Source organism: Cornus florida, unplaced genomic scaffold (assembly GCF_030987335.1).
Source record: "Cornus florida cultivar Cherokee Brave unplaced genomic scaffold, ASM3098733v1 CherokeeBrave_3.0.0_Hap2_Chr07, whole genome shotgun sequence".
Classification (NCBI taxonomy): domain Eukaryota; kingdom Viridiplantae; phylum Streptophyta; class Magnoliopsida; order Cornales; family Cornaceae; genus Cornus; species Cornus florida.
In genome coordinates, this window is record NW_026775577.1 from 24,088,884 (window position 1) to 24,099,743 (window position 10,860).

Sequence of the window (10,860 nt, forward strand, 5' to 3'; positions counted from 1 at the left end):
ATGGTTGTGTGGGTTTTGACCTGAGTAGGCGAGGAGCTTGGTTGCTCTATGATTGTTTGGGGTGCCAGTTCTTATCGAACGAATGGTGTGGACTTCTAGCTCGTGGATTGAGCTATTCAGTGTGTAGTCATCTTAATTTTCTTGTTACGTTTTGTGCGGTGCTTAGAGCATGACTATAGAATGGGTTCATATTTCATGGCATGGTTTCCTTGTTGTGTGTGAGTTTCGTGCATCGGCGGATGGGTTCCAGTGATTATTGAGGTCAGGTGTGGAGAAAGGTATGACCTTAGGAGGTCAGCATTTGCGACTTAGGTCACGGTTTGGTGTGGAGATTCTTTTCGAACCAATCGCAGTAGGTGTGGCAGAAGTTGTTTGAGTTACAAATGTAGTCTATGGGTTGTAGATGTGTATTGCAGGTGTTCTGGTGCGGTAAAAAAAAAAATGTGTTGGTTACGGTTGGTTGAGGGGTGATTTTCCATTTCGAAAAGTTGTGAGAGTGTGCTATGGGTAATCGACTCTTAGTGAGTCGATTGCATAGCTTGGTCGATGAACGGGGTTCTGGGTTGGCGCAGCTATCTAGAGAGTCTTGAAGTGGTGTATAGTGGTTAGTTTTAGTTGTGTAGTGCATGATTGCACAATACGACAGGTAGTATGGGGTCATTAGAGTGTGTGGTTGTTTGCGGATGAAGTGATAGCTGGTGAGCATTGTGTTATCAAATGAATTGTGTTTTAGAATTTGAAAGTTGCATATTAGGGTCGTATTTCAGATTGCATCTGGAGTATCAGGAGATATTGCTTGTTATTTGAGGATTCGAAGAGATAAACTAATGATTGGAGTGGTTGGGATAAGGTTGATCTTGTAGGTTAGTTGGTAACCCATTTGATTTTTGTTAGGGCCAAAGATGTTTTAAGGAATGGGAATGAGGAAAAGTAACGATGTTGAACTTAGGGTATGAAGTTTCCTTCTTTGGATGCGTAGATCGCTTATAAAGAGTGGTTTGATGTTGTCGGTTAAGCGTTAATGATTGAGGGCATCATTGATGGTGTTAAGGTGACAATTGGTTGTTGAGCATTTTGAGATTTGTGCTCATTTTGTTTGGAAATTTTGTCGGCATGACATTGCCGTATGGAGGTTCTTTTCTAATGATAAAAAATGGTTGTTGTGGGGGAGTATCGAGAGTAATGCTTATACTTTTGTTATGATGGTATTATTTTAAGGATGTTTAAGGAAGAATTGCTTAGTTGTGGCTTGATGGTCTGGTGGGGTGATAGGTTTGAACCGTTGTTTCGAATGAGTGGCAGTAGAGGCGTTATGGCGTGATGTTTAGCATTGATGAACATAATGGTTTCAGGTATAATCTGAGGATGGATTAGAATTGTGAGTGTTGTTGTATATTGTCAGGTAAGTGATGGGATTGTGCGCCAGTTGAGGCGATTGTGGACGACTTAGTCTTTAGAGCCAGCGAGAGCGGTATTGCTGGATAGACACCTTTTTCTTTTGAGGAGTCAATGGGTTGTTGTGACTGAGGTCACGGGTCTTGTGTGCACGGTGTTTGAGGTAATGTCGTTTTGAAGGGTAAAGGTAGAATGGGTGGTAAAGAGTCATTTTACGGCTTAGAGGTTGTCATTTGGGAGTGATGGTTTCTAGATGGGATGGGACGCGGTGTCCGAAGGGCTTTGATTTCTAGTGATTGAGTGTCGTGAGCACTAGTGCTCTTATCTGGTTGGTTTTGGTTGACATGAGTATCGCGGTGTAGCGTATGCGAGGTTTTTGTGTTGATAGTGTATAATGGTCCGTTAGTGGTGAGGTCGCCTAGAATTGAGTTCGTAGTTTCATACAGGTATCCATTTAGTTCTTCTCTTTGTGTGTAAGGAGTTTAGTTCATCTCATGTGAGATTGGGTGTCCATGGTTGGACAGATGGTGTGTAACATGTGACAAGGTGTCGGGTGCATTTAGGTGCCAGTCGTCAGTCTCTTATGAAAGCGGGGTTTGTTACCCTTTCTGTTTATTCTAGTCCTGGCAAGGACGTCGTTTATCGTGAGTCTTGCTTTCTATTTAAGAGTTGTGCGCGTTCGTGGGTGGACGGACCTGTGTGTGATTTGCTATGTTGTTGAGTTCATTGTAAAGGTTTGGTTGATTTGGTCGACTCACTCCCACGGAGAGAGATAAAGTCATTGTTTTTTTAATAGTGTTTGTTTTGAGAGTGGTTTTGATGGCACGAGTTGCCGAATAGGGAATTTGTTCCGGTGTCTGGTACTTTCGGTGATGGCTAAGGGTGTGTCGTGAATTGTAAGCTTGAGGATGGTTAGGTAATGTGATTTGAGTCATGTACTCAGATATTTTTATAGGCATTTGATTCGAGTAGTGTCTTAAGGAAAAGTGTTGATATCTCCTTAGAACTACGTGATTAAAGAAAGTGAATGTGGGATTCCGTTGAGGAATAATGGGAATGATTGATTTTGGTTTTGAGGTTCCAGGCATGAGACGGTCGTATTGTGTGTTTTGAAAAAGTCAGAATTAGACCGAATGATGTTATGGAGTCGTCTACCTGGTATGGGTGCTATGAGATCATTAGGGATCTTTAGTGCTGATCGATGATTGTGACGTTTGGTGTCGTGTTGCTTTTAGCTTGTTATGATTGTGTGATCGAGGAATGATTGTCGTGTTGTTTTTAGCATGTTAATATGTGACTGTTAGCCATTGTGGTTACGTAGAACGATGGATTGATAGCGATTAAATCTCATGGTTGTCTTGTGGACTACATGTGAATGTGTTTGAGGTTTGGACCTGAGGACAGGAACGACATCTGTGTTGAGATCGGATCGATGATGAGAATGGCCTGGCTAACCATTTTTCCTGAATCAGTCCCTCTTAGCACGATATCGGGTCAAAGGTCAATGATTGTTTCAATTTGTCAGGGATAGTGAGAGCACGGTATTGCTCGTTGTGTCGGTGTGACAGTATAGATTCAGATGATTTGTTTTGGGTGGCGAAGTGTGTTAGGTAGTACCAAGTGTCTGATATAGGGTTTGCGATTCGATCACTAATTATTGAAGATTTTGTTTTGAGGATTTGTGACCTGGGTGCAGGATAATTTATTTTATTGTTCTGGTAATTCATGATTATGTAGTTCTTGGGATATTCATTATTTAGTTATCTTGAGGATGATAAGTTTAGTGATTACTAATTGCCGCTTGGTGTGGTTGGTAATCATTGTATAGGTATGTAATGGTGTAATTAAGTGTTAGGTAGTGAGTGTTCGGTTTGACAGGGGTGTGTAGATTAGAGTTGAGCTTGATTGTGAGATTGACGGGGTTTCTTGTCTGGGGTTTTTTATATCCTTTTAGGGAGGAGTTGTGATCGGATGTTGTTATGTTCAGGGGTCTTGTGACAGTTCTTCTTTTAGGCTTCGAATGCCCTGTGTGGCAGTGCAGAGTGGACCAATGTCCATTTTGAGTTGGGTGTAGAATCCAACAGGTTTTGTGTTATGATGTTGTGAGTGATGAGTACCCTCATAGAGTGGTGAACATTGTGTTTTAGTGGCGGTGGCGTGTGATTGCCTATTGGCATCTGGTGTCAAAGGTAATAAGGTTATTAAACTCTTAGTTTTGTAGTTTGATGAGGTGTTTCTAGGAAAGGTGTGTGCATATAGGTCTCCTTCTTTAAGCAGGGTAGATTTCGAGGACGAAATCTTTTAAGGAGGGTCGATTGTAATGTTTGCAATTTATTTACACATGTATACATATTTGTGGTGCAAAAGGAAAGTTAAAGGAGATGGGGTTTTAAAATTTGGTGGTGGGGCCCACCTTACACTTAAAGGAAATTGTGGCCAAGAGACCATTTGGTCTCATCCTCTTTCTCTCTTCCCATAAATTTCTCTCTCTCTATCTTGTTCTTCATTTTTCTTTTTCTTTTGCTACAAAAAATTCAAGTTTCAATTATTTCCTCATCTCTTGGAGTTTTTGGGTGCCGTTTGCGGCAAAACGAAGAGCATGGCGAGATCTACGTGTGAGTACAAACAATTTCAGCTTTTGGCTACTTTAAGAATTCCGAAAATTTGGACCCATTTGAGGGTTTTCTACAATTAAGAGATAGGGCTGCTCTAATTCATGTTTTCTTTGATCATTTGTGAGTTTTCCCCTTTAATTTGATTCTAAGTATGGTTGATTTTAGCAATTTTGCCTGTGTTGTTGTGGTTGTATGTAATTAAGGTGATGGATGTATTATATATGTTAATTGAACCAATGATTATGATTATATACTTGGTGGTAAAGATACAGGCTTAGTATTGACATTTTAGATGCCCCATGATTTTTAATTGTTAAGAAAAGTGATGTTGAAATTGCGAAAATAAATGTTAGGATTTCCCTTAATAATGTAATCATGATGTAGATGGAATGTATAGGATTTATTGTAAATTTTTCTTAAGAAATTGCCATGATGCTAGATATATGATGTGTATCTCTATGTGTGTTATGTGTAAATAATATATGTGTATATGATTTGTTGATTGGATATGGAAAGCATACTTTTGTGATCATGCCCTTGTTTAATATGTGTAATTGTAGAAATTTTGTTAACTTAAAACATGCTATAAATTTATGAAAAAATTATTCTTTAGTATGAAATGTTTTTAAGGTTTGATGATGTGAAAATTATGGTAAATTGTGAAGCATGAAGCATTCATACATCCATTAGGAAAGAAAAAGAGGAATAGTATTTTTTAAAAACTAATGAAATTATTTTGGAGAAACGTTTTTAAAAGTGTTTGTGAAAACCAGACGAATAGGAGGCGCCTAGTGGTCCGTGGTGTTAATGTAGTCTAGAAGGGGGTATGGTTGAGCTAACTAGGCCGGATGAGATGCCTTGGAGGTGCCTTGTGATCGTGGATAGTTAGTCAACCTTCTATTCGTGACGCCTTGGAGGTGCCTTGGGTCAGATTATACTAGCGGTTTGGAAGTTAAAACGATATTGTTTCGGAAATGGGGAGCGACATTACATGGCATGGCATTGCATTGGCATACATTGTATATTTGGTGGTTAGACGACTTACGTATGTATTTGTTGATTATTATCGTTATTTTGCTTGTTTTTCCCGAGAAATGATCTCGTTCTCTCGTATCCTATTCATTGTATAGATTTATAGGGTCGTAAGAGGTGTGTGTTAGACGCTTCCTACTGAACTTTATACTTACCTCATCATTTTAACATTTTTCAGGTTATAGGAAGAAAGTGGCGGATGACGTTCGTCCATAGATTTGAATGAGTTAGTGGACTGTTTTTTTTATCTTTTATATTTGTGATTTCATTTGTTTTGTAAAAGTTTTAGGATGACACGTGCATTATGTATCGACCTTAGAACTTACCATAGTGTCCTTAAAACACTTCGGATTCGGGTAAGAACCAGGTTAGCGATTTGAACCCTCGGGTTCGGGTCGTTACAGTAACATACAACACTAAAGAATTAACACAGTAACATACATTCAATCATATTTATCAGCAATCTGCTGCAAAGTGTGGTAAAGCTCTGCTGGTTTCGAAGTCATGACCATGTGATCAGATCCAGCAATGGACATCACTTCTTCAGGAGGATTATTCTTAATCATATATTTCTGGAAATCCACTGGCACAACTTGATCATCTCCACTTATTATAAAAACCCGAGTGACCGACCCGTATTTATTCTGTGTCAGTAGAGGCTTTTTCAAGTCATTCGAGTAAAACCCAGTTGGCCTCACCAATGTTATAGCTAATTCCTGGTCCTGCATGCAAAAGATACATGAACATGCATCAAGAAAAACAAGAGCTAGCTGTTTTTAGGTATTGATTGGCATGAAATTGCTTGAGATCAGATCAAACCTCACCTCTGTTGGGGAGTCATTATAAACCTTAGCTACAATGTATTTTGGACCAAAGAGTTTGGATACGGGCTGATGATTCGAATCATATACAATTAGGGTATCCAAGAGAGAGTTTGACGAGGTCGCGTTGAAATACTGCTCTCAAAGACAAAAAGCCATTAAAAAAAAGAAGAAAAAGAAACGTGTAAAGATTCAATAATAAACAAAATATATGTAAGAATTGACATGGTTTAACAACTAATCTGCTATAAATTTTATAAAATAAGTTACGTATACCAAAACAGTATATTGTTTGACGAGGTTGCGTTGAAAAACTTATAAAATAAGTTACGTATAAATTTTATAAAATAAGTTACGTATACCAAAACAGTATATATTCTCGAGCACAAAAGCCATGAAAAAAGGAAGAAATGTGTAAACATATACATAGAGATCCAATAATAAACAAAATAGTTTAAGGTTTGACATGGTTTAACAACTAATCTGCTATAATTTCCTAAACTAAGTATGCATTGTTTGGTTAATTTAGAATGTTTAGTTTTCTGAAAGTAATTTTCTTTTCTTCAATAATTGAAAGTCAAAAAAAAAGAATATGTATTGGTTGACAATTTTTTAAGAATTATTTTTTGAAAAACTGGAGAATAATTTTTTTAGTGACAAATCTAGCAAGGCGGCCCTAAATTCGGACTTGGCATAGAGATTCAGGTCCGTTTCTAAGGAGCTCTATTCATGAGCCACTAAAGCAACACTGTATGCCACATAGAATCATGCATGCATGCTCCCTCATTAGCATCTCTTGCTCTCATAAATCTCAACTCGTTACCGAAAAATTTATAGACAAACTGTAGTGAATCAAACTAAAGTATAGCGTAAACTTTCTTAAACAAAATATTGACTTTAAAATGAAAAATTAACAAAATTTAGGGTATTGTATCTCTTAAAACAATTTTCTAATTTCACATAATTAAAAATCAAAAAATTGTACAAAAACTCTAGTAGTTAAAAACGGGTATATCTTTTCAAAAATTCCAAAAGCTCAATTATAAAATACATGTTTTCAAGTTATATTTCTCTAAAATCTACAAACCAAGCAAACCCTTAAATTTTTGAATATAATTCTCAATAAAATGCATTCAATTTCATATATGATACAATTATGTTCAGAAATTTTAAGCTAATAGAGATTTTCTTACTGCTACTTGGAGGGTAATGGGTGGGTCTTTATATTTCGGCATCAAGGCAGTGAGGAAAACTGCAACGGAGATCTTTTTGGGGAAGCGCTCCATGGCTAGAGAAATGGGATAGCCACCATAACTGTGACCAATTAGGACCACCTTCTCCCCATTAGGCCGGGAGGCCATGAAGTCCGTCAATGGTTGCGCATACTCAAAAAAGGAGGCGACCTCATCAAGCCGCCTAGGGTCCCTCCCGTTTGCAGCAAGGTCCAAGGCTGTGACGTTGTGACCCGCGGATTTGAGTAGGGTGATAAGCTTGTACCAGGACCATGCTCCAAGGTTAGACCCATGAACTAGAACGAAGTGCTTCCTAGTACTCTCCAATTCTCGTTCTATTGGCCTGATTGCCCCGGCACGGCACTCTAAAATGCGTTTTGGGTTGAGCAAGAATACTGCGACTAGGAAGACGAAGAATGGAATTGAAGGCATAGTCTCAATAGTTACCAACTAATTGATTTTGGCATTATGAAATTCTTATGATTCATATTAATTTCATATCATTCATTCTACATTTACAAAGATTTTAAGTGTTGACTTTACTACACTAAGGCCTTGTTTGGTATGTGTTATGTAATGTTTTGTTTTGTTCCAAAAGTGCTACATCACAATTTTCTAACCCAATTTATGTTTGTCTGAACTTGTTTTATTCCCAACCATATCAGAAAAAATCCATTATTTGGCCCAAAGGCTAAAACACAAAATTGGTGTTTTATGTTATTCCAGGCCCATTTTTCACCATAGCGGGGCAAAAAAAATTTTTTTTAGGGCAAATCATTTCAGCCTAACTTGCCATCTGTCTCTCTTTGCAACTGGAAACTACAAAATCTACAAGAATCAGAAGTTCAAAACCCTCCTGCATCTCTATTCTCGTTCTTAACTCTGAAGTTGCCCTCTCTCTCTCTCTCTCTCTCTGCAATTGCAAACTACAAAATCTACAAGAATCAAAAGTTTAGAACCCATATATTTCAGTTTATCTATCTGTCTGCAAGAATCAAAAGTTCAAAACCTATTACCTATATCAAAACCCATATCGGCATATCATTTCAGATTGTTCAAAAAATCAAAATCCATATCTTTAAATTTAGGGATATTTTCAAAATTCTCGCTGCAAATTTTCATCGCCAAACATGTTTTGTTCTCATTTCAGAACACCCCATTACAAAATACTTGTTCTGTTTTAGGCTAAAACAAAACGTCCGAAAACACAACGCACACCAAACGGGCCCTAACTTCAAGTCTTCAAGGTTTTAAACATGTTGATGTAATTCCAGCCACTAAGTCAATTAATTAAAGTTAAGTTAAATACATGCATCTTCTCTCTATACTAATATAAATAGTACTACTACTCAAAAGCTTAATTAATATATTTTGCATACACTCAGAAACATGAATTGGGAAAGTGTTTAATTAAAATTTTGACACAAGTACTATTTTTGTACTATTAAGTTTGAGTGTGAGTTTTATACTCTAATTTGATAGGACAAAGACAGAATATATGATGTGCAATCTTCGTAAACATATAGATTTTATATATGGGTTTAGTTGAATTCTTATTAAGAAATGAAAAGTCAACAAGTGCAAAAAATCTAGGATTGCACAAAATCTGGGATTGCTTCCTGATTTGTTTCCATTTATATAGGAATGTCATATATGCTTTAATTTAGGATCTAAATTACTTATTGTATTGTATATATATTCCCGTATTATTAATGAACAAATATAGGGAGATTCATTCGTTTATCATGGTATCAGAGCAACAACGTTCCTGAATTTTTTTCTCCTCACACACAAGAAATTACCTAACTTCTTCTAGTCGATACACAGGGCAGGAATGGGCGAAACTTAAAACTCAGCCAAGCCTAAGGCCAGCAAGTTTGATAATCCAAATAATCCTCTTTACTTTCATTATTCCGATCAACCTAGACTTGTACTTGTCACACAGCCGCTGAATGAAGAAAATTACAGCACCTGGAGCTGTGCCATGCTCATGGCTCTTAACATCAAGAACAAAGAAGGCTTCGTCAATGGCACCATTAAACAACCACCGGAGACTTCCACCGTAGAACTCCAACAGTGGAGGCGCTGCAATAATCTTGTTGTTAACGCTAAAATCGACCGGCTAAAGCCGATCTTTAATTGATGTGCTGCGGGCATGCCAGAACCAACTATATGGTTCAATTGTGGATTGTCAACTTGCAGTCTCTTTGAGAAATTTGACTATCAGGCGATTATAGGAGAAAGAGAACAAAAATACTCCTTAATGATTTCTAATTGCCTTAGTTAAAGGGACTTTTCAATGAATAACTTATAATAATGTTTTGAGAGAATAAAAAGGGGAAGAAGTAGATATGGAAAGAAATAAAGAGAGAGAGAGAAAGATTTAAAGGGATAAAGATAGAACGAGATTTTAAGAGATATAGAAATAGGGAGAGAAAGAAATAGCAAGGACGCTATTTTGGGAAAGAGTTTGAGAAAGCAAATAAAATAATATAAATATTCTGAGGGTGCTGGACCTCTAGTAGAGCATGCCTCTTTGTTTATTTATAGATAAAACGTAAACCAACCTCCTAAATACAAGCATTCTAATTGTATTGTAACTCTATAATACAACTGAAAAATGAATTCAAACTAAACATTCCTTAATAAAAACTAATTCAAAATGCAAAACCATAAATCTTATCCAGCATAAAGTTCAAAAATAGTTTAAAAATATTCTACCCAATCGGTAACGCCCTTGTATGTAGTTTTATTCTTGTGTAAAATCTTTCACGACATTGTTTTTTCTCCTGAAGTCCATTTCGATGTTCTTGGCCCACTCAAACCATATGCAAAGCCCAACCTTTTCCGGTAACCCAAACATATCTCAAACCCAACTACCGAAATGCAAAGCCCACTCAAACCATATACAAAGCCCAACCTTTTCCTGTAACCCAATCATATCTCAAACCCAATTACCGAAATGCAAAGCCCACTCAAACCAAATGCAAAGCCTAACCTTTTTCCTATAACCCAATCATATCTCAAACCCAACTACCGAAATGTAAAGCCCACTCAAACCATATTCAAAGCCCAATCTTTTCTTGCAGCCCAATTATATCTCAAACCCAATTACCAAAATGGGTGTTAACAATGTCCCCTAATTTTGGTAGTCGTTTTAACCTTTCGGCTTCCAAAATTCAAATAACACCTATTGTATCATAGTTCCACATACACCGTATAATTTTCAACTATTATCATGATGGTTTCAATCTCTAAGATCTACCGATTCACCTTACCCATCTAATCCATCATTAATGCTGCCATAATCTTTCCTTCTTCTAATCACACATGCCTCATATTTCTCCAATCCATTTACCTGTGCATCAGACTCCTTTCACAACAATCCTTCTCTTCGTCTCCAACTAAAGCTCCTTTTTCCTTTCAGTATATCATCCAAGACTCAAAAGTAAAACGTTGTTCTTAATCCAGAATCACCAATACCAGAAGTGACATCTCATACGCAAATGACAAAGATTGCCCTCAAAACCCTACTGTCTCCTAAACTGAATAATGCAACCCTCATCGATCTAGCTAATAATGCTAAGGGCCTTGGCCCAGCATTCATCAATCGATTTCCTCCATCACTATCCCCTTTCTATCCACAAAGGGGAAGCCCAACTTCCATTCTTTAAACCTGTGTACCAAATAGCTGAAGGTGAAAGGCCATCACTGTCAATCAGGAATTGGCATCCTCACATGCTCCAATGGAATGATTGGGTGGAC

The 10,860-nt window shown here is 37.4% G+C and overlaps 1 protein-coding gene across 1 annotated transcript; it reads right to left on the reverse strand.

Annotated features, from left to right (window-relative positions):
- Positions 1-5,485: 5,485 nt before the first annotated feature.
- LOC132316438 (methyl jasmonate esterase 1-like) lies at positions 5,486-7,527 on the reverse strand. Its single transcript, XM_059814913.1, has 3 exons — positions 7,057-7,527; positions 5,867-5,998; positions 5,486-5,764 (listed from the first exon to the last, which is right to left on the reverse strand). Exons 1-3 carry the CDS (start codon positions 7,525-7,527, stop codon positions 5,486-5,488), a joined length of 882 nt encoding a protein of 293 aa, XP_059670896.1.
- Positions 7,528-10,860: the final 3,333 nt, after the last annotated feature.

Excerpts from the sequence above, each read along its gene's own strand:
- LOC132316438 (XM_059814913.1), bottom strand. The coding sequence starts at position 7,527 with ATGCCTTCAATTCCATTCTTCGTCTTCCTAGTCGCAGTATTCTTGCTC. Across the intron at positions 5,999-7,056 it reads CCATTACCCTCCAAGTAGCA|TATTTCAACGCGACCTCGTC; the intron begins GTAAGAAAATCT and ends CTTTGAGAGCAG. Across the intron at positions 5,765-5,866 it reads ATAATGACTCCCCAACAGAG|GACCAGGAATTAGCTATAAC; the intron begins GTGAGGTTTGAT and ends TTTTGCATGCAG.